This window comes from Drosophila ficusphila, unplaced genomic scaffold, assembly GCF_018152265.1.
Source record: "Drosophila ficusphila isolate 14025-0441.05 unplaced genomic scaffold, ASM1815226v1 contig_288, whole genome shotgun sequence".
In the NCBI taxonomy this organism is placed as follows: domain Eukaryota; kingdom Metazoa; phylum Arthropoda; class Insecta; order Diptera; family Drosophilidae; genus Drosophila; species Drosophila ficusphila.
In genome coordinates, this window is record NW_025064191.1 from 670,526 (window position 1) to 694,433 (window position 23,908).

General features: G+C 43.4%; 3 protein-coding genes across 3 annotated transcripts in view; 2 read left to right on the top strand and 1 right to left on the bottom strand.

Annotated features, from left to right (window-relative positions):
- The window catches only part of LOC108099035, a 112,561-nt gene that overhangs the window by 31,152 nt on the left and 57,501 nt on the right, over positions 1-23,908 (top strand). The window contains 4 exon segments of the mRNA XM_017202290.2: positions 2,075-2,554; positions 2,556-2,888; positions 4,517-4,768; positions 4,839-5,000. Of these exon segments, the coding sequence (XP_017057779.2) occupies positions 2,357-2,554; positions 2,556-2,888; positions 4,517-4,768; positions 4,839-5,000 (945 nt within the window). The 5' untranslated portion in view covers positions 2,075-2,356.
- Positions 10,159-10,716, bottom strand: LOC108099039. Its single transcript, XM_017202300.2, has 2 exons — positions 10,537-10,716; positions 10,159-10,482 (listed from the first exon to the last, which is right to left on the bottom strand). Exons 1-2 carry the CDS (start codon positions 10,546-10,548, stop codon positions 10,225-10,227), a joined length of 270 nt encoding a protein of 89 aa, XP_017057789.1. The 5' UTR covers positions 10,549-10,716; the 3' UTR covers positions 10,159-10,224.
- On the top strand, positions 11,124-11,584 carry LOC108099038. Its single transcript, XM_017202299.1, has 2 exons — positions 11,124-11,209; positions 11,265-11,584. The coding sequence occupies exons 1-2, from the start codon at positions 11,198-11,200 to the stop codon at positions 11,520-11,522; spliced, it is 270 nt and encodes an 89-aa protein (XP_017057788.1). The 5' UTR covers positions 11,124-11,197; the 3' UTR covers positions 11,523-11,584.

A 23,908-nucleotide genomic window follows, 5' to 3' on the forward strand; every position in this document is an offset into this window, starting at 1 on the left:
GGCTGCCCCTTTACTGCGTCTCCTCTTTGTGCCTAATAATGGCCTTTGCTTTGGCTTCTTCTTCTTCTTTTTTGTCTTCTTCTTCTTCTCTGGGGGTCTCCGATCTTTGGGGTCTCGAGGTCTGCGGCCAAAACTTTATGTTCCACATGCTTTGGTGGGGGTTTTGACTTTGGTTTCGCTCGCAGATCGGTTTTCTTTGGAACCTTTGTGCTATTACCGAATGTTTACAGGTGTCTTATGCAACAGTTCAACAGGTGGCCAAACAAATGCGAAGAAAGATTCAAAAGAAAACTGTTCAGAGCTAAGTGAGTTATTATCTCAAAGAGTTAAATATTTGGTAAACGCATAATGGGGAAAATTAATTTGCATACTTGTGAACTTGTTGTCTAGTTTTGGCCATGTCATATTTAGTGGATTTTAAATGACTCTATTGGAACATTGTAAAGGCATTGATTGAGCATTCAAATGTTGAATATGTGTTGTTGCTTCTTAAGACGTATAAACCCCAATATTTATCAAATAACATAGTTGGATCATTCAATGGTATCTATTTCTCCGCGGAAGCCTTACGAAACCTATAAAACTCAAACGTTAGCTGGAAATTCGTAGATTCCCAATTTCCCCAAGCTACTTGTATTTTTTCTACTTTTGAAAGGCCTTTACATTGTTAGTCACTCGCGAATGCGATTCCCCATTTTGCATGCAGACCGAGTGGAAATTAGCATAAAGGGGGAACTGTCAGATGGCAGCGATTCCTGGTCCCCATTCCCAGTGCAGGTTCCATGAGTCATAAAGGAAACATTCGATTTTATAGCTAGCACATAAAAGAGTTAATGCCTCTGCCGCATTCATTTCTTAATTATGGTGGTAGGTTTAGGATTGTCTCTCAAAACCAAATTAAAAAGTTTAAATGCAGTTCAAGAACCCAATTATAAACGTTTTAATTAAAAATTGGAAATTCTATGGACTGTGGAATTGCAGAATTGGGTGGCCCAATGTTGCACTCTATTAAACGCAGTCTTATTAAAAAATGTATTTTATTTATTATGAATTTCTTTGGATTTATTTTGGATCTGGCGCTCAAGTTGCTTAATAAACGTTTGCAGACCATTTTGGGTATTAAATAACTTCCACCGCCTTCTTGGCAAAAAAATTTGCATATGAATATGGCTGACAAGAGTTTTCAGCTTCTAATTTCGTATGAACATTTTTGCCTGCGCCGCGATTAGAATCGTGTTCATTGTTTATATTTCTCTGCTGTCCGGGAGTCGTTGACCACAGCCATTGAATTAGGTAACATTTTGCATACGTAGTTACCATATGATCCACGATTCCTCCGACCACTCCGCGATGTAATTATGCAGTTATGTATGTAGTTAGCTGTCTGCGCGTTACAGTTGCTTTTAATTGCCGTTCACAGCTTCGTTTTGTTTACTTTGCTGTGGGTGTTATCTGCGATATGAGATCTTGACTGAGATATGGCCACTGCAATCAACCGAAGTTCGTTGAGGGTTATTATGCTAATTAAGGCGGGGAGTGTGGGGTCGCTGAGATTGAGATAGAGGGTCTTTCATCACAGTAAGTGTGTTGCAACATCTGAAGAGATACAGAAAAATAAACAAGCTGAATTTTGGAAACATAGATAGTGAAACAAGTGAATGCAAGAGAAAAAGTGATCGTCTATACGTAAAATATTACTACCTTTCGGTAAAACCAACCTTTTCCGGGTAAACGATCAATGATCTTTAAAATCTTAGTATATTTACTGCACCTGCCTGCAACCCATGGGATCCGCGTGATGCATAAGTTGGGGCAAGCAATGCTTGTAGGAAATGAATCCATATTAGAGATCCCAGTGCAATTCGCTTTCGTATTTTAATGGCTTTGCCTATAGAAATAATACCCATCATTAGTAGAAGAAAATGTGAAACGAATAACTGCAGCACAGCTAATTATGGTGGTCTCCCTCCGATCATAATCATCATTTCATCACAGCCCACCCATTTTCCTCCTAATTTGTTTGATTTCCTTTTGACTAATGCGCAAATTTCCCTACCCGCTTGTCTCGTTTCAGTGGAATTAATTTAGATACGTAAAGCCGACATTTTATCAAAATAACGAAAAAGTATTTTGCATAAAAACGAACGAAAATCGAAAGGAACGCCTGAAGGTCATTGCCAGAGAGCGGAACGGCGGCAACGGAACGGAAAACAATGGAAATGAGGGGAAGCCAGGCAGACATGCAAATTTCTGGCGACTTTTGAGGGGTTTGATTACCATAACTCGCTCTCTAAATAACACAGTATATCCCCCACATGCACACATGTCAAAAAAAGCCAAATAAAGTTGAAGAACAATGGAAATGCAACAGGAAAACGAGACGGGGCGCGAAAGGGGGACCCCACAACCAGAGAAAGAAGCAGCGATGATAAGCAACCAAGAGACTGAAAAAGCGGCCATGATAAAGGGTGGAGACGAAGGATCGGTTAGGGAATCGGAGTGCCCAAGCGAAACCACCACCCGAAATCAAGAAAACACAACGAAACCCCCCAACACTGGATGGTACTTTTGCCATACCAGCCACGCCCCCGAATAGGGCGGGGCTAACCACAAAATCGGCCAGCAGTAGCCGCAGTAGTTCTCTCAAGAAGCAGAGGCGTGGTTCAAGAGGAAACGCAAATTCCAACGGGAAAGGAACTGAAAATGAAGTTGCTAAGGGCGCCGTCAGCGGCGGTCAACTTAACTACGGCAACGACAGTGTTGGAAACGACTTAATGAAGCAGTCACAGTCCATGACGTCATTGCAGGCCTCAAACGAGGAGCAGCAGGAGCGACGTGACGTCATCCAGGCCAAGCTCCATTTGGAGCGGCCCTACAACAGCCTCAAGGTGAGTGATCCCAAAATGGAAGTGGGTTTTATATGTGAAATGGAGTACCAGTATCCATCAGGTAATGGCTGCGTTGTGTATGTGTCCGCATAAATTTGCAATTGTTCATAAGCCAGTGAGTGGAGGCAATACTCTTTCAAAAACAGACACAAAAAGTACCCTTTGCGCAAGCACAGTAGTTTTATCAATACAGGTAGTATTACGAGGAATTTGAAGAACTTAGAAACAGGGTATTACAAGTTGGTATATATTTTTGATACCTGTTGCAGTCTTCGTTAGACACGCTAACAAGTTTCTTCTCTTAAAAATGAGAAGTGCCCGTTATAATGGTCTACTCTCCTGTTCTTGTTGTTGTTATTTCCCTAATGGAGAATGTTAGTGTGTGTCTGTGTCAACGGAAATTGCTTTAATAAATTATTAATAAATTCCCCGATTAGCATGCCTTTTTGAAACCGAGTTGCAACGGTTAAATGTGCAAGTAAGTTGGCGCCACTGGCCATGAACACAAATTGCTAATTTATGCTCTAAACTGGAAAGTCGAACATGAATCCGTTCTTCTTTTACGCAGGCGGAAAATGATCTAATTGCTGGGGACACAATTAATTGACTGCTCTATGCAAGGGTGAAAAATATTTTGGTTATTATAACGGGGCGTGTTCAATTCGTGTAAACAAATCCTATCAGCGTGGGCCTAACACAAAGTCTGCATACCAAAAAGATTTGGCCCAGTTCTCACAATTTTCGAGATATATCCGTCGATAAAAATCTGTTGAATTTTACAAGAGCAAGAGCACCGAGATATTTTTCAAGGCCTCCAGGTGTCACAGCTTGCATATTTCACAGCTTATGCGGAGGCAATCTTTTCTTAGTCACTGTGGGCAAGTTTTTTGTCCGAAAGGCGAGTCACTCGGCGATAAATCCCTCCCCACACCCCCTTTTCCAGCTCTGCTGCTGCTCGTTCATTTAATCAATTACTCAAATCAGCAGGAACAGCAACGAGTCATTCCATCAATAGCACACTCGCACACACCATTTCATTTTGGATTTTCAATTTCGTTTGCTTTTGGAACTGTGATTGCATTGCGATTGTGTAAATAAGGAATTTCCTTCCACGATTTCAGTACGAATAGGGGACTTTCCTGGACAAATGAGCAAAATGCATTAATTAATTGCGCGCGCTTTGCAATTTGGAGTGAGTCAAAACCAGTTTCCTGAGCGGCCTAGAGCTGAATCAATCTGAATCGCGGTCTCCCAAGATGGCCAAGCATATTGTTTCGGCCGTATTTGGCACGCCTCAAATTACTTATTTATTAACAACTTTTAGCGGTTTCCACCTCCCCTCCTCTTCTCAATCGCTTCTTTATGTCTTTACGTCTCTATGTTCGTCTTTGCCACTTCAGAGGCTTTATTTTGAGGTGCTTTAAGTCAATCAACATTTGTCAACATTTTTTATTGGTATTTTTTTTTTTATTTTTACGAATTTTACTATGTAAGCTTGTATGTAGTGTTGGAAACTGATATAATAACAAAATGTGAATACTTTACTAGCCCTTATTGTAGTCCCTTGTACTTGCAAGTTGATAAAAGGACTAATTTTCTTATGGTAAAAAATGTATTTAACTTTTCAGAAAAACTCACACAGCAATAAAATGCACCGTTATTCGTGGGGAAGTGGAAACAGTCAGTGCAGTTCGACCAGTCTGCACAGCAGCGCCACCTTGGGGCTGGGCTCGTCGGGCAAAGACGACCTCTGGGCGGCCATTCAAACCAACTACAACTACATCATGGACACAAACCTCTTGGACACTTGCAAAGAGGCGCGCTGTGAGATAGAGGGCGCCGCCACAGTGCTGGAAAAGTCCAGCGAGTCTTGTTTTAAGGTGAGCGATCTTATGGGATAAGTTTAAAATGGTATGATTAAACTTAACATTCACTAATTTACTTGTTCAGATGCTCGATGAGGCCCAACGACCGGAGGGTCTCTGCGAGGATCCCAAGGAGTTAAGGCGTTGGCTGCGCGAAATGGAGAACAAATTGGAGAGTTCGCCGACCATCACGGAACTAACTTTGTTTGGCAACGCGGACTTGCAGCGCCATCTAGCAGTACACTCGGTAAGTTTCGATTTCTTACTTAATTTTTTTGGAGAATACTTTGAGGATCAAGAAATATATGTTGAGTATATTGCCTACCAATTCTACTACCTTTTTCCAGTAATACTCACGAAAATTGTGGGAAACGCTTTTAGAAATGAAACAAGTTTTTTACTCTTCATCAATGGATACTATAAATTAAATATTTTTTATTGCCTAAAGCAAAGAAAATGGCGATCTGCCCTTTTCAAAGCAGACTTTAAAAAGAGCAGACTTTAGAAAAGATTACAATTTGACAATTGCTTTCTAAAAATATTGTAATTGTGCTGGGTAAAAGTGTAACAAAACATGAAAAAACAACACCGAAAAATGCAATTTTACGCATTTTATTAGACCGCTTTTCTGTTGGCCCCAATGACTTGAGTTTTTCGCTTTTCTTTGGGGTTTCCCCCTCCAGGGGCTTCCGTTAGTGCGTCTCGAAGTTGTGCAACTAGCTTTGGATCTCAGGCAGGGAAAAGACCGAATCCGTCAGTCATTCTCATTGCGCCGCACCGCTGGCTCAAAACCCCTCGATCCGCAATCGCCGATCCATTGAGTTCCCCTCGAAAATCAAGACAACAATGTTCCCTTGTTTTCTTTGCTCTTTTTCCATTTTTTTGTTACGAAAATTTATTGAGCTGAAAGTGAAAATTGCTGCGAGGGAGAGGAAAGGGGTCTCGAGATAACCTCATCGAACCTGGGTTGATAATTGGCATTCGGACGTTTGTAACACCTTCAATCGAGAGTGAATTCGACGTCTCTGAATTGCCCACAGATTTGTTTTCTGCACTTTTCGGTTTTCGGTTTTTGGTTTTCGGTTTTCTGTTTCGTATTTTTTGATTTAGGGGGATTTTTATCTGAACAATGTCCATAAACAAGGCTCTGGGCTGCCCATATTATGTAATTGTGTGTGAGTTTTTGAAAATCTAAGACGGAAGAGAGACTTGCGTCTTGGACTCCGCCTTTGGCTTTGATTTGTGTCGGATTCAATTGAGCTTTGACCGTGACAGAAGTTAATCAGTTTGGGGAGGACTATTACATAATCTATTAACTGAAAAAACTCATTAAAAACTCACATTCTTACTTCAGTCCCCCGAAAAAGTTAATTTTTTTTACCCACTTTCGTGACCCATTCAGGAACTGTTATTTTTTGGCTAATTGAAAATTCCTTTTAAGCATTGTTCAATGGAATTCCACTCTTCCTTTTCTCGTCTCGAAAAAACGCAGCCGGCCACGAGCCAAATGAAAGTAAACAAAACCAATAGACCAGAAGAAAAACCGAAAGAGTTGGGTTTGCATTGTGGGCAGTTAGCCGAAAATGCTCAAGACAAAAACTAAGCTCGCTAAACTCGGACTGGCTGCCCCTGATTTACGACAATTGTTTTGTCACGTTGTCGATGGGAGAAAGAGAGCCCCAAAGAGCCATGCAGCCACAGAGCCATGGAACCATGGAACCATGGAGCCAGGCAGCATCCACGGAGTGCGGCAGCACCGAATGTCAATTGCCCAAAATGGCTAAACATATTTCCAATAAGTTGTTAGGCGTTTGTCTCTGTCAATTGTCCGTGGCTCCAGTGGCTGCTTCTGCAGTTCCCGGGGGCGGAGACACGCATTCGGTGTCCAAGTCCGAACTGTTAACTAGAGTTCCAATTCCACAAGCCGATCGACGCAATCAAGCCCCGCAGCAAATAAAAACTCTTGCAACCGAAGCCCAAACTCCAAATGGAAAGGCAGCTGGGGAGGATGGAGATCGAGATTGGGTTTGGATTCGGATTCGGAATCGAGATTGAGAGATGATCGCCGTGAAGCAAAAGCCAAAATTTGTCAGCTGCCGGACAATGTCGATGGCCATAACGAGCCGAGATCTCCGCTGCAGACTGCATTTCCCCAAGGTCCTGGCTGCAATCTCCTTTTTAATTGAAAGCCAGCCCAAAATCAGTCGAAAACCATTGAGAATAAGTCTGTGGGATTGGCTGAGACTTGTGGGAAAGATTTCAGGATAATGTTGTGAATGATTCATAGATGTATTGCGATGCCCTTGCTAGCCTAGTTTTGGGTCCTTTGGGCAAACCATCTAAGAAGTTGGAAATTCGACACATGAACAGGGGTCAAAATACCGACCCCTTGATAAATAGAAAACTTTGAATGGAGTTGTTTTATGGATGCGATTGCAAACGTTTAGAGGTATGTCACTTTGGAATCGGATTAAAATTAGCAAAGTTATGGCTTAAGGAAGTGTAGTTTTGGGTCTCCTATGGGCTAACCATCTGAAGAGTTGGAACTTTTAGTTTACCCTTTATGCAATTTGGTAGACATTTGTAAAGACTGCTAAGCTGTGTGAGTTTTCTTTCTTGTTCCCTTTAATGTTGTTTTATTTACTATTTTAAGCTATTTAACCTTTACTTCCATTCCTTATTTGTATTCCATATTTGTGGGTTAAGTATATAGTAGTCGTATATTTGTAACTTAGAAAGTCCAGCTTAAGTGTGCTTCCTTGGTCAAGTGCAATGTAATTTATAGTTTAGAAAGTACTGATAAAGTGCACTTCCTTGGTTAAGTAAAATGTAAAGCATGCGATACAATCGGATGTCTCTCTTCCTGATTAGTCAAGATCTAAATCTTAGCTAAGTGTTTGCTTTTGGGGGTGTAAGCCAACCCAATGCCACCTGCCACGTGAATTTGCTGTTCTGGTCAAGTGAAGCGTAAACAATCTTGTTCCCTGTCGCCTGCGAAGACAGGATGTCTTTGTTTCCGACCAACTGGGACCACCGAAAATGGTCAGGACAAGCTGCCGCGTGACAAAAGCGAGAAAATAAGCTTATTTTCGCTGGCTTCCCTGGAAAAGCCGGAGGAAAAGTGAAGGTGGTGCAATTTGGAGCTGGAGCCTGGCCGCGCGATTAGCTAAGAGCTGCGACCATATAATATAATCGCATTGACAATTTCGATTTCGTGTGCGGGAGTCGAGGAAGTGCTCCACTTTATGGCAGTCATAATTTCATGTTTCGCCCCGATAGGATTTTGTATTTTGGATTTTGGATTTCGATTTGGTTCGGTTCGCTTTAACTGGCCAACTGCTTACTGCCTGCTTGTCCGATTCTATCGAATGGGTGTCCATTGTGTTCGCGGCAATCTCCCTCCGCCGGATTTGCATAACAATTGCTGGCTGTAACCTTTCGCCCAATAAGTTAGCCCCACTCTGGACTCGCATTCAAGCGCGGATTGGGACTGGGATGCCGACCATGTGGCCAGCTGCCAGTTGTGAGTCGCTAGTTTGGAGTTGTGAGTTGAGAGTTGCCAGTTGCCAGTTGCTGGGCGGCAATAAAACATTTACCACCGAATTGGCCCAGCCGGGGTGTAGTTAGTCCAACTTCAAGTCCGAGTCCGAGTCCGAATCCCACTTGAAATTCAGTTACGAGTCGGTTATAGTTCAACTTTCGCGTTAAGTGAACCTTTAAGTAAACTTTCCATTTTATTTGCCAGCGCTTAGCCGAAATTGGCTCTAACTGAATTGTAATTGCGACCATGTGCAGTCATTTAGCAGTTGATTAAAGGTCATGGGTATTTAAATGGAGTTTATGTGCATCTCGTGTAGGGAAAAGCGATTTGAGGGTGGACATGCATACTTATTTTTTTTAAACAAATGAAGGATAGAAGTCTAGGTGGAAACAACTTCAATCCTATACTTAATCCGGATTTAGAGACCTCAAAAAATGGTTGATTAACAACCGTTCAAGTGCATCACCCACACCACAAAAGTCAACAATCCCAAGTCAATCCAATCTCCACTTATCGCTTACAATCGGATCAGTAGACCTTTCTCTCCTCTTCGATCCGAAACACGCCCAATTTCATAAGAGAGGGTCTCTCAAGTTCAATCGAGTTTCACTTTTCCCCGTGATTTAAATTAACAATTAAAGCGGATAATTAACAAAATGAAAACAAAAGCAGCCCCACCAAACCGAAGGCAACTCCTCTCGCGCGGCCAAAGGAAAATATTATTACAAACTGGTGGATAATTTATCAAATGAACTGCGGATCTTGGGCAGCCGCTGACGATGAAGTCATTACCACAGACAACAAACCACACAAAAGGAGAGACGGCCCAGAAAGCCATAAAAACAAAGACTACGTCACATGTGAAGCGGATCAAACGATTTCGTCATAATCGAGCAGCAAATTGCTTTTTCCCCTCTAATAGAGAAATAAAATTGCCAAACTCTGGGCGAGAAATTTATTTAAAGCTCGAAAGGAATGGAAGTTGAACTGGAATGGTAGCAGCTTAACTAAAACTGAAACTGAAACCAAAACCGAAATGAAATGAGGGGAAAATTAAGAAGAAAAAGCTAACAATAAATCTTTTGGCAATTGGAAAAACAAAAGCGGCTGAAAAAAGGCCCCAAAAGCATGATCACAAAATTGACTTTCGAACACAATTTATTTTTATATTTTCTCTGTTTTTGTATTTCTTCGGCTTTCCTAGCCGCCTGAGAGTTTTTCTAGCCAGCGATTTAATAACCCGAATAAAGCCGAATAAAAAACAATGAGAAATGCATGTACGATCCATTCAGGTTCATCATTAACACGGAGATCGAACCGGGGATCGGGGAAAAGGGAAAGGCGGTTTGGGGCTCTGAATTTCCAGCGGGACTCGAAGGCTTTGTCGCCACTTTAATTGGCTCAAATTAAAGACGAGCTGGGATTGGGTTTTAATAGATAGCGAGGGGAACGGGGAGGAAGATGCAGCTGCAGCTAAGAGGCGTTACTTTTTCCGCTGATTAATGAAGAAATTTTCTCTGCAAGCTGCCACCTTGTTAACGACTTTATGTGTGACTATTCGCAAACAGCAAACCGAGCGAGGTGAAAATTTAATTTAACAAAATGTCCCATAAAATAATCAGCGACCCAAGAAACACCTCTGGTGTGTGAGCCATAAAACCATATATTATATGGCGCTGCGAAATGTGAAATGTGAAAAATGAAAAGTGCTGTTCACGAAAGGGAGCTAAACCCATTAATTTCCTTTTACCAAGTCCAAGTTTTGTTTTGTAGCACCCTTATATCACGACGAAATTGAAATTACTGAATGTTGAACTTATAATTCATCCCAACTTCTTGATTTTTTAAAGGAAACAATTTGAGGTATTCTTTGTAGTTTGTTTATTGGTGTATTAATGTCGAGTCGAAGTCAGGGATGCTCTCTTCAGTTCTAACCGTGGTAGATGTGGTGTCCGTAGGTGGGGACGGCGTAGGACTTCAGCACGGGCACATGCTGCACCACAGGGACGTGCTTCACCACTGGAACGTGCTGCACCACCGGTACGTGCTTCACCACCGGAACTTCCTTGATCACGGGAACATGCTTCACCACGGGAACCACGTGGGCCACAGGAACCACTCCGTAAGATGGCTCAATGTAGCTGGGAGCAGCGCAGGCAACCGCGAAGAGGGCGAAGATCACAGCGATCTGAAAATGAATGATTGGTACTCCAAAGGATACACTTTTGCTTAGTATACTTACAATGCGGAACATCTTGATATACTGTTTTGTGTGTTGAACTTAAGCTCTGGGGTTATCACACTTTTGTGCTAGTCGGTTGACTGTTGATGATTAGCCATCCGTGGCACCACTTATATAGTATTTAACACCTCGGCCAAAAATAATCCCCCAAATGACTTCTGTTCGAGCGCCACGCGCCAAACCAGTTTAATTATAACCAATTTTAGATAACTTCGGTTGGTGCGCATTCTATTTTGTTTCATCTCCAGCGGCGGACTTCCCGTTATCGGTCGTTATTGTTCAACCTTTGGACATAATCCCCATTCAATAACTCTTCAATTGTGTGGAGCCTCAAGATCCGCCTGCCTATTATTGTTTACTTCCCAAGATCATTGTCATTATATCGATCGACTTCACGCGCTTGTGATGATCGTCGAGAACCAAGGTTGCGGCCACAAAGAGACCTACTTGAAGACGCCCCTGGGTCAACTGATAGATCCATTCTCTCAATTAAACCAAAGAATTCTTTGAAGTTATGGCTAAACAAGTTTGCTTGTTCGGAGGCAGTATTCAGGTGACCGACTATATAAAGTAACTGATCTGCTGGTCAATCATCAACAGTCTTCCGACCAACTCTCAAGTGACAAAATCTAAAGTTACATTTTCGAACACAAATCCCAAGATGTTCCGCATTGTAAGTACAAGGAGCTGTATCTTTGGTGACTACTAACCTAAAACCTTCTGTTCAGATCGCTGTGGTCTTCGCCCTCTTCGCGGTTGCCTTCGCTGCTCCCAGCTACATTGAGCCATCTTACGGAGTGGTGCCTGTGGCCCACGTGGTCCCCGTGGTGAAGCATGTCCCCGTGGTCAAGGAAGTTCCGGTGGTGAAGCACGTCCCGGTGGTGCAGCATGTCCCAGTGGTGAAGCACGTCCCAGTGGTGCAGCATGTGCCCGTGCTGAAGTCCTACGCCGTCCCCACCTACGGACACCACATCTACCACGGTTAAATCTAAAGAGAGCACCACTGACTGCGACTCGACTCGAATAAACCTCGAACTAAATAAGAAAATAATATCCCATGTTGTTTTGTAGTGCTGTTTGGTGAAACAGATTCACTTCAAAGGAGCTCGAATGCACTATAAAAGCTCTCAGATCTATTGAACAACTCCCAGTCAAAAGGCAATATTTTCGACAGTTGCATCCCGCAATTCTTTTTGTGAAGCCATTAAGTTCTGCCACGGAAAACGGCTTCGTCTCGTTGGATTGCAAATTCTTCACGCAATCCGCACATGCTCCGAAATCTGGTGCACAAATGTGTTTCCTCCTCCTTTTTTTTGCATTAGGGGCTCGTAGTTTATTTGGCACGGATCGAGTGATAAAAGCCAAATGTGCGCTTCGTTCCAAGCACCCGAAAGATGCAGAGATTCAGCTGTTGCGTGGAACACATCTGGCAGACGGCTCGAAATTGACTCCTCGGACAGACTGACGGTGATTAATGGGTGCGGAGAGGGTGAGATACTTTTTAAACGGTAGTTAAAATCTGCCCAGCACGCGAGAGACAGAGTTGGCCAAGATGGCTGAGTGAAATGTTCGCCGTTGGCATTGAAAACTTCTATAAAACACAAATAAAAGGAGGGAGGCTTTCTTCTTGACCCACTTTTGGCAGACAGAAAAATTTATTTGCCTTCACTGGCTGTTTGGTTGGTTGTTCGGGCTCTCCGAGAATTGTTAACAGCAATTTAGTAGCTCTCCGCTTCTTCTTCTCCGCCGCTAAGTGTATTTTATTGTTTGCCAATTGCTGTTGTTGTCTTGTTAACGCTTTTTATAGCCGCTTTTTGCTTTTCGGCCAACTCTATTTGTCGAGTCTTTCTCCCGAGCGGAGCGGCCCATGCAGATGTGTCTCTAAGATACATTCATTAACTTGTTTGCAACTGTAGCTTTGCAGTCCGGCTTCCCCTCGCCGGTGATTTATGCCTTGTCCAGCTTTTGTCTGTTTATTTAGACATTTCCTATGTGTTGTCGCCTCAATTTTTCCTGCACTTGCCTAATTTTTTCATTTTTTTTTGTTTTGGCTAATTAAAATAACCAGGTAATTGTGCAGTTATGAGGAGTGTCTCGAAACCGTGGAGTGGTGGAGTGGTGGAATGGTGGAAGATTGCGAAGACATGCAAGTGTTCAGACCTCGTTATGGCCATGAATATGCATTGGCGCTTTTGATGAGCTCTCCGCTCCTCCGCTCATCTGTTTTTGTGTGGAGAAGTCAGAGGCGTGCCCAGGCAATTAGTTCGGAGCTGGGCCCTTCGATAGAAGCCCCGAGGGCTATTTTGGCACGTTGTCAGAAGGTGGAATGCTGGGGAGGACAAACGGCTTCAATCAGGCAATCGGGCTGTGCTCGGGGGCAAACCCGTTCTCCATTCTCGTTCTCCACTCCCAGAAGCCGGTGAATGGGACAGGCTGCAGGGATTCCTATTAAAGATCGGCTCATAAATAGAATAGGTTACGGACAGTTTGCGACTTTAATAGTTCGCACTTTAATAGAAGTCCGACGTGTTGGCGAGTTCGTTAGGGTGAGTCCTTCGGAGGCGTGTTTCAACTATTATATGTTGTTGGAGAGCATTCATAAAGTTCGAATTTTACCTTTATGGGAGCACTTCAGTTCGAATCTCCCCTCTACTTCTACTTCGAGATGGTTCTACCAATCTTTCAATCCATACTTCGCATTCGAGAGCACTTCTCTGCTGGCAAACTCGGCCTGTTCGATGTCATCCATCTGCTTCGTGTTTGTGGTGCGGCGGCCAACAAATAACAAATAAGGGAAAAACTTGTCAGCATCGCACACGTTTTCCTCTGGCTTCTGCTGGCTTCGGCTGGCTTCTTGGAAAAGCGGGGCCGGCGCAAGAATCTCTTCTATTTCCTTGGGAAACATCTCTGGCATTCGAGTGCGTTGTCTTTGATTCGGATTCTGATATCGAGCTGGGATTCTGACCGCTCTCGATTCGAAGAGATGAGGCCTTCTCAAAAGGCAGTCGTTGCTCCGTGATCCACTTTAGAGTCAGTTTTGAGTTCGAGGCGCGTGCGAAGACCACAAATCGATGCAGGAAATCCGATTTGTGGTAAAAGTTTTTCTCTTTTTCTCCCCCAGTTTTCCCCATCAGAGTTCGCTTTACTTTGGCAAGTTGCCGTTTAAAGTTGTTGCGCTAAGTAGAAATATGTGCAAAACGGCGGTTGTGGGGCTTCTGGGAAATCAAAGCCGGTGGTCTCGAAAGGCGGAAGAGTGGGCGATGGGTGCTAGGTGTTAAGGGGTTATATCCAGTTGCGATTTTGAAAAAATCGAAATTTTTTTTTTGCCTATTTTGAATGTATATATATCTAAGAAGATTATCTGAAAATTTCAAAGTATTCCGGTAAATAGTATTGGAGTAATCAGTGTATTTGTAAAGACGTCTCCCATGTAGTTCAACTAGTAGCCAAAACTTTAAATGCGTTTTTCTCGAAACGATGTCTTCAAAGTCGGTGAGGAAAATTTCTCAGAGACGGCTTGACCGATTGACTTGAAACTTTCACATTCTCTTCTTAGATATTTTTTTCAGGTAATGAGACTTGGAATTTTGGCTCCGAAAAAAATTTCGATTTTTTTAGCCACTTCAAAGTTGAAATTTTTGTGACAAAAACAAAGTTTTATGTTTGGGAAGCCGCCATTTTGTCAAAAATCAAAATTTTGAAAATCCCAAGTCTCATTACCAGCATTTGTCTATTCTTTGCGTAATCCTTTTGGTTTTTTGTATTTCTGATTATTTGGACCGGAGATATTTTCCTCACCGCAAAAGCCTTTTTTGAAGTGGACCCTCGGGAGATTCTCTACAAGACCGACGGAGTCAAAAAAAATTTTTTTTTTAAATGTATTCTAAAACTAGAAAAAATTACCTATCTTTTCATATACAACACGTATACATACAATAAATAGCCTCTCCAAAAATAATTTTCAAAAAAGCTCATTTTTTTGGCCTCGCAACTGGATATAACCCCTTAAGGGTTGTCTTGTCGCGGGTTAATAGTCGTTAAACGTCGCCGGGGGTCAGTGGCTTACCAGGGATCAAGGATATTTGAGATGCGGATGAGGTGTAAATGGAAGAGAGAAGCTCTTAGACCAACGAATAATCTTTTAGGGTCAAATACTGATCAAGACAACTTCTTTTGGAACGAGAAGCATGCCGCAAACAAGATTCCTAACTTAAAAGCCAGTAAATAACTCTGCACAGTTTAAAGTAATGGATTTCCCCCTTTGCATTGATTTTATAGCCATCACCATCACATAAAAACTTATTGCAGGTCAATCAGTGTTCACTTGATTAAGTTTATATCTTCATTTTAACTCCGTAAACAAATAAATGAGAAAGTCAGGATATTCGCAAAGAGGCTTCCTTATGACACTTGCAGTTGAGATCGCTTTCCTGCTGAAGAATAAATCTTCTGTGCTTTGGCTCTGCCTCTTATTCCCTGACTTTCTTCTCGACCATGACTATCGTCATTAAGGCGAGTCCACGGAGCTAAGGCCATCTGATCGATTTATGCAAATGGTACTCTAATCTTCGAGCGTTTCTTTCTGCGATCGCGGCGAATAACAATTCGTCATTACGGCAAACAAAGATCGAAGACCAGTTTTCACCTCCGTCTAATGATGTTTGCCTCACTCATCCTGATCCGCTGCGATCCGCTTGTAATCAATCCCATCCCGGGATGCCGACTTGCCAGGGGCAAGTTCAAGTTGCCAGTTCTCCGGAGCGATCTCCCCTTGGATCGCCTTGGATCTCCTTGCATCTCGCGTTTCATCCTTTCCACTCCACCTGGCCCGGCTGAGTGGATGAGTGGCTGAGTGGGTGGCTCAACATAATGGGGGGATCTGCCGTTAGTCGGCTGCATCCCGACCGACAAACTTGGAGCCAGACCACGGACTCAGCTGCAAATAAAATAAGAGTCGACTTCAACACTCGACTCGGCTTAATGCCAAGTGCCGCCGAAGAGAGGTGCGTGGGTGGGCCCACATGGGAAGACAACTGGGTCTGCAACTGCGACTTTAAAGTCCCTGCACTGCAAAAAATTACTAGATTTTACTCATATCATCAAAGTAGGAGGTCACCAAGATGGAAGAGCTTGCAATGAGTGAAGGAAAAGGACTTAAAGAACCAAGTTATTTTCGTCAGTGAGCGATTGTGCTTCATTAACACTCGCTGCTCGTTTGCCTGGGCCTCTTTTTGTTTGCCGCTCTTTTTGACACCAAACTTGGCGTCACTTCAAAGCCCTGGCGATTAATCTTGAGTGGCGGCGGATGAGGGGAAAGGGGACTTCCCCAGCCAGATCCTCCAGATCCGGTCGAGTCTGCAATTTGCGGGCATTTTGTTTTGCATTATCCGAGATTCTGTGCTGGCAAACACCGAACAACAAGCAACTCATTTGCCACTTTTCACACCCTTGGAGCGGAGTTTTCACTTCTCCGCGGCTGAGGTGAGGCTGAGCTTTAGTCGCAAATGGAGGAGCCGCCTCATAAATCATCGCCCAGGCCACCGGTGGGCGTCGTCCGACGTCCATTATTGGAAGTGTGCGCCTGCGCAGGCGCAGCTGCTCACCCTCCCCCTGCTTTTCCCCTCCCCTCCCCTACCCTCTCCGTTTTCCCCAACTCATTGTCAGCTGCAAAGGTGCCAAAGAATCGCACAAACTTCACGGCTGATTTGGGGGATACGGCCAGCCGTATTTACATCGCCCGCCAGATTGCCAAACGATTGTGGAGCACTGGGTCAAGTCAGTCAGCTATTCAACCATTCAGTCGGTGAGTCCGTGAATTGAAGTGGGAAATTCTAAGGAAATTGCTTTATTATTCGCTGATTGAAATCAATTTGGCGTGCGAATGAGATTTCCACATCGCCCAGATCCACGGAGATCCCAGTCGAGTGGATTCAGTGGGACATTCCGGATCAAGAGTTCACTGGACTGAGCGGCTTTGTGGGGGCAACGCGGCCTTAGCCAATATGGATATGATTGGGTAATAATCGCTGGGGAGGAGCCTTCTGGCCATCGGAGGTAAATGGGGATCAACGATTTGGCCAACTGTGATTATGGCTTGGCTCGCGGAAAGTGCAGGCCAATGAAGTGGCAAATGTTAGTCGGTTAGTCGGTTGGTTAATCTCGAGTCCGCAGTCTGCTTAACCGTAATAAGCATTAGCCGGAATTGCGAATTGGGGTCAGCTGGGAATTCCCTGAATTGAGTGCAGGGATCGTTGCTGTTCCATCAGAAGTTTTACTGAAGATGTCTTATGGGTTGAGCCATAAATTATGATGATTTAATGGTTTATTTGTTCGATCTTGGCTAAGTGAGCGCGATTTCCAAACACAATTTCCTTATGAAATTGCTCTTTATTTGCATTTGGCCAGATTAAAGTTCACAGATATCGGTTCGCACCATTTCCTCGGCCTCTTTCACTCCGCATTATGCAACGGTCGAGCAGAAAGCGTTGCCAATTATCAAATTACTATCTTGGCCCAGAGGCAGTTTCTTTCCTTCCCCCATTTCTCTTTGGGTTCTGCAGCTCTCTTCTGCTCACCTTTATGGCCCAATCGATCAGAGCCAATGGGCAATAACTTTACGGCCAACGCAATGCGGCTGCAGTTCGATTATTATTTTTATTGCCCCAGCAGACTTCTACCATACCACTCCCCCTTCCTCCCCCCACTCGTCTGTCGAACTGTCTTTCCCGCCTCTTTGCTGTTTTGTTGCTGCCGATCAGGAGTTGAACAGGCCGAACGATTCCTTCTTTCTCTTGCACCTTTCCCATCGCCAAGTTGCGAACAACACGCAGAGGCAACAGAAATTGGCCGGGAAAATGCGGAAAATGGTTTCGGCCGCGCCGCGAAATTATGCCTCGAAATGGAAAATGGAGAACGCATTTTCTGTTATCATTTGCCGCGCATCTGCCGAGAACACGAAAGTTGCTGTCGGTTGGAAAACTGAAAAGCCTCGGCTGCCTGAAGATATCTTGCGATGCTCTCGAACGAGAGTTGAACACTTGGCAGAAGGTGCCTCAATCACTTGAAGGGGGAAAGTGAATTCGTAAATCTGCGAGAACATAAGTCTCTTTTCTTCCAGGAATACACTTTCATGGGGCATGCTTCCAAAATTGAGCGGAAATAAAAAAGAAGTGTGAGGAGTGATCATCCAGTGGCGCAGGAGTAGAACTTTAAATAAATCAATGTTAAGAGAACACAATATATTTATTTTAACTACGATGCATTTTATTATCTTAACATACTATATAAGAGTGTTGGTCTCTTCGCCTTTAACTGGATTTTCTGTATCCTTGTCCGCCGTTTTCGCTTTCCAACTGCCAAGTGGGCATGCCGAGGCAATTCACTTTTCTGTTTATCATGAGTGAAAATTTAAGTTATATTGTCTGTTTGCGAGGAGGTAGCAGTTTGCAGAAAGCCAGCTGAGAATCGAAAAAGTGGATCAAAGAAAAGACAATCCTCGCCTCTTGTAAACCAAAGAGATTGCAATAATAGTAGACTTTGCTCGGGTTCATAAAAATCGAGCATTAAAATCTTGACAATTAGACGTCAAACTGGGTGGTTGGAATCGCTGGAAAGGAAACTTCCAACTGCCGCTTCGATGGAGGCTTTGCTTTTCTTCTCTCTATAACTCTTGGCGAGTGTGTGGGTGGAGAAAGCAACTGTTTTGCGGTTGAACCCAAGACAAAAGCAGACAAAACTGTAAATGCTGCCATCAATTAGGCTTCCACCTCGATGGGGTTGCAACGGGCAAAACCAAAATGGGTGCAACGGTGGCAAGGGGACCTCAAACTCAAGCACGGGACCTTGCGCTTCAAACTTCAATTAAACGCTGAAAATCGTGCATAGACAATATTTATCAATCACCATTATTCTAACTGTATCTCTCGCTTGGACAAGACGAACGACGAACTCCACTGAACCGACGACGTTGGGAAACTGTAATGTATTTAAAAGGCAGCTCAAATTGCATAGAGATGGCATTGGGGATTCGAATATTTTATTGTTTGTTCTTATACAGATTTTTAGTATTTTGAATTTTACTGTAAATATCGAAACATAACAAAAATTTAAATATATATTTTTCTTTGGGAATACAACTCTGTGATAAAACAATGATGCCAATGGTTGCAAACTTGGTAAGTGATGCCAATTCAGCAAAAGTTGAAATTGCGGGGTATATTTTTTCCAAATTCCGAGCTTAACCATCGTGTCACGCAGTCACCACGAATCGCGGTTTCTGCGCTCCCAAGCTGCGACCGCCTCAACTCATAACGAACGCAAAGTTCACGCGGCAGTTCAGTAGAACAAGCAATGTCAGGTGGGCGGGGAGTCCGGAGGGGATTCCCCGTTCGAGGCAGCTGAGTGGGTAAACGGTGGCTGCTCTGCTCCTTGTGTTGCCTCGCCGCTGCCAGTTGCCTATCCACTGGGTCCGGTCGGTGCATGCAACAATGAACTCGCAACTTTTTAACTGTTTTCATCGTCGTCGTCTGTTTGCGATTTGTGAAAGCTTCTGGCTTCCACTTCTGTTTCTGTTTCTATTTCTGTTGCTGTTGCTGCTGCTGCTGATTCTACTGGTGTTTCTTGCGGTCGTCACGGCTCAGTGGCTGTTGGCCGGGCCAACAATGCATAAATTGTGCGCAGTGCGCACCAAAGGCCACGGAAGAGGCGACATTTCGGCTAGACCAAAAAGCACGGAAAGTGGATCAGCTCGCGGCGAAAGAGATGCAGATATGCAGATTTAATGGAGCATTTGGGGAATACCATTTACCATTTACCGCAAAGAGCAAACTTCGCACTCCGCTTATTAATTACACTTGGAGTGTAATCTCTCAAATGAAGCTTAATAGATGGCTCGAGTGACCCAGTTAGATTATCGCGATCTCGAAGATATTTTCTAGCATCCGGACGGCCGACTCCCCAATCATTTTGCGCATCATTTTGTTGAACAAATCTTTCTCAACATTCGTTTCCCCTCTTCTCGTTTCAGGTAAGCAAATTGTCCCAGCCGACTTTTACCCATAGCTGATCGCCGTAAAGCGCAGCTCCACATATACTAGTATATTTTATATTGCCACGTAAGTAGCACGACCATAAATCAGGCAAACATCTGGGGACTCCGTCGCAGAGTTCCGGGCTGGAGTTGCGGCCAGAGGTCCACATAAACCGCTTTGATGATGTCAATATTATTATGCAAAGCCCTTCAAGTTTACTGCCCGCCGCTGGACAGCATGTAGGACAGTGTGGGGGAGCCATGGTGATAAAACCACCGAAAGTGGGGGAAGTTGGAGCCGTTCGGAGGAGGAAATGGCGGAAATGGGAGGCCCAAGCTGCGAAAGGAAAAATGTCATACACAAAATAGCCAGACAATGCCCGTAGATCGTTTAGTTTACTTCTTCATCACTTGATGGTTTCCGTTTCCAAACTCTTTTGCTGGCGAAGGTTGGTTCGAATTTCTACTCTCCAATTGGCCAAATGGCCATGTAATTGACCGATCTCCAGCCAATTTGCTTCGCATCCGACACAGCTTTGACAAATGGCCGAAAATGCATCACCGTTTTATTGAGATTTCCCTTTCTGTCCAACGATCATTGGCCTAAACCCTCGGGTTTAGCCCTTCTTGGCTCGAAACTCGAAACGAATTTTACGCATTTTATTTTATGTTCAGCGCGGGGGAAAATTAATGTGCTTGAAGGTCTGAAGTTTCGGAGACGACCAGGAAATGTTTTGTGCAATGTTTTACAGGGCATTATAAATAATTGGTCTTGTTATGAAATTTACATAAATTTGATTACGGTTTGGGCACTTGGAGCTTCGCTCTTGGAGATTCTTCCCGGCGTCTTCTCCATTTCATTTCGCTGCTGCTCTTGCTTCTGCCGGCATCCATCATTTGTCAAATCAAATTATGCCTTATTTCTCGTGTATTTTACCCCAGCCAAGTCTCTGTTTTTTACATTTTCGCATTTTGTGCTGTCACCGCCCGCGGCTAGACCGAAATTTCGATGGCCCTTCTCCGAGAGTCTTAAAAACTTACCGCCCAGCCCAGGCAGATTAATCAGTTTGCGAGAAAATATATATGAAGACATAGCATATATATGTTTTCGGTCGGAGCCTTGCATAAGTGTCTCTGTGCGTGGACCTGATTAATTTGCTGCGATCATAGACGAGTTGATAGTTGGCGATCATTAATACGTTTTATGGAAGAGTTCAAGGTGTGGAGCTGATTATGCAAAAAGGGGCTGTATTATATGGGATTCGAGTGTTCGAGATGACTATAATCCATTGTCTGTGTTTCCTTGAGTGGGGTGCTTGAACTGGTATAATCTGTTTGATCAATATATTTTCCTAATCTCGGGAGTTCGATACCTGGGACCTCATTAATGTGCAAAAATAAGTCTTGTCTTCGCGTACAATTTTCGCCAGCAATTAAAAGAATATTTTTCGATTTCCCGGTTTTATTAGGATGTTGTGTGAGCTAATCAATTGGCGTTCATTTACACCCATGCTAAAAACATTTTACCAGCATTCTAATTGCCCTAACACCTCGCCATAAAGGCGGTGTCAAAGACCTTTCGCCAGTCCTGGGAAAGCGGAGTTCGATATTCTGTTTTCCTATGGATTTTCCTGCTGCTGTGTTTTTCCGTCTTTGTTAACTCGCGAAATTCTTGCCGTGCCAACCACTGAGTTAGCACCCACATATGAACAAACAAAGCCACGATGAAACACACACTGGTACACTGGTACAATGTCGCTGCTGGCAATTATCAAACTGTTTCCTTGATTTTCTTTGGAGGGGAAGTGCAGTAGGTACACATGCCATCGGCCACAGCGATTACCTGCCCTACAGGGCCATAAATACAGCTGTGAAATTACGGGTAATAAAATCATTCATATCTAGTTTGGAAAAAGCGTACCATATTTTTACTCATTAGTTCAAAATTGATAACCCACTCTCACAAAAATGTTCTTGAAAATGGTGAATGATTCTTAAAATAATATTATTAATCAAAATAAAATGTCTTTTTTATCTTACCTCTAATATAACCAACTAAAATTGAATTCTAACTATATATTTACCTGGTGTTGTGTTGACACTTGCAATTATTCCGTCTTTAAATAAATCCTGCCACCAACAGGAAACGAGACGTAAACAAACGCAATGTTGCACTCACGAAATGTTGCAGCAACATGTTGCTCCTCGGCCGAATTCGCCGCAAACCTGCATGACGAGCAGCGTTCAGTCCGTTAACGTTTCGCTTCAAGAGACCATCAGTTTCTTTTAAGACAACTGTGTTCCTTTTAAGTTTGAATATTATCAATATAAAGACCGATATAGGAATGATTGACTAAGACCTACACTAGTTTGCAATAAGATCCTTGCACTTCGGTTGGTAAAGGATGGGGAAGTGTGAGTGTCCCCATTTCAGCTGACAAATTTTAAGCACCCCAAATGAGGACGGTTCGAGGCAAATACTGTCGAATCAGAAAATATATAATGATACACGTATTTTAAGTCATGCCATCCTTAAGGGTATTATAATAATTTTATTTTTGAGTTCAAGTTCCCTATTCAAAGCTGCGCAATTATAAAACCATCTTTGTTATAATGATAAAAAACAACTGAACTAAAAAAGAACCATAGGAACTATGTTGAGGAAAAATAACTCTAAACTAATCAATCTAGCAATAGTAAATTAGTGCACAGAAGGATGAGGCTGCGTAGGTTAATGTTGACATTAACAAAACAAAACACTCGTTGTAGGCATTGTTAAGTGACCGTCGCAACCGACGAGACCACCCTGTAGTTTTTCAACCACGGCGAAGTCGAGACACTAAAATGTATCTGCGCGGTGAGCGAGCGACTCAGTAACTCGCGAGCGGTCCACGCAACTGAACAGCACAGCACCACTGAGCGGTTCGTCGGATCGAAACGGTTCCGGTGGTTCCAAGTGAAGCAAAAACAAACCACCATTAAACAAAAACGCGCGCAACGCGGATTTATTTGGAAAAAGAACTTTACCCCAAGATCTTTGATCACTGAAACATGGACTTCAATCGGACAAAGTGTCAAAGTGTTGAGTGAAAATACATAATACTGCCGGCAGAGGATTTTGTTGAATGTTTCACAGACTTTCTGCGCCAGAAACTCCACACAGATACTCGCTCAAACAGAGAGGACAAACATTCAGTCGGAGTGTTTTATATGCATACAAATATACGTAGCTATATGCCCCTCAGATGTATCACAAGCCAAGTGCCGCCTGCATTTTTGTACAGAATTCTCGTTCCCTCGCGTCTGTGTTTGTAGTCGTCGTTTTGTGTTTGTTTTCTACCCCCGACTCCGACAGCGGAGTATCTGTGTGAGGGCATCTGCGCCAGTGTGCGCGTATCTGTGAGTGCGCAAAACACTCTGTTTCGGAGCAAAAGGTAAACTGCCTACCTACTACCTACTTTCCTGCCGAAAGGCCGAGTGCCGCGAGCAGCCGCAAAAGTGTACGAAAAACATACCGAAAAAGAAGAAGAGCAAGCGAAGAGGAATCGCCGACATATGGACGATAAAATAATACCAACACATTACTGAATCCGAATCAAAGCATCTCCCGTTCGGTCTCTGATTTACGGCCTCCGAGCACTTCCTCTTTATCGGCATCTGCGGCCTGTGCCTGCATCTTCGTCGTGCATCTCGTGGATACTTCAGTTCGGATTCGGATTCGGATTCTGATTCGGTTTAACCCGTCCCATCCAAAAAAACACTCGGGTATGTCTTCGTACACTTCCTCCTCAAAGTCCCAGATCGCTTATTCTTTATTGTTTGTATTCCATCCGAGTTCTTTCCTGGGTTTCCTGGCATTCGGCAGTGTTTTTATTGCGCCAGTTCTGCTTCCACCACTGTAATAAATTTTAAGAAATATTCGCTCTCAGTTCTGCTGGGTTAGTTCGCCTCCTCTGCTAATGACTCGACTGGCTCGAGTCGTGAGTTGTCTTACTTCTTACTTTTTGCCCCGCAGTTTTTGCTCTTCTATGCCCGAGTATATACACAAAATCATGTGTGAGCAATTTTAATTATAAAAGTGACAAAAAGCGAACGCGCGAGATATACCCGAGTCCGAGTGTGTATATATTCTTGTGTAGGGGGTCCCAAGCTAGCCGGCAGTTTAGGCAACATTTTTGCTGACTACAGGAAAAAATAGGGGAAAATATATGAAAGAACCAGAAGACGCCAGTTTATAGTTTTTTATGTATTCATGGCGGGGCTTTCTTGAGTTAAATTCGAGGGAAGTGCTTAATTATGTGGGAAACAAACTCGAAAGTATACAAGAATGTGGGTTAAGTTGTG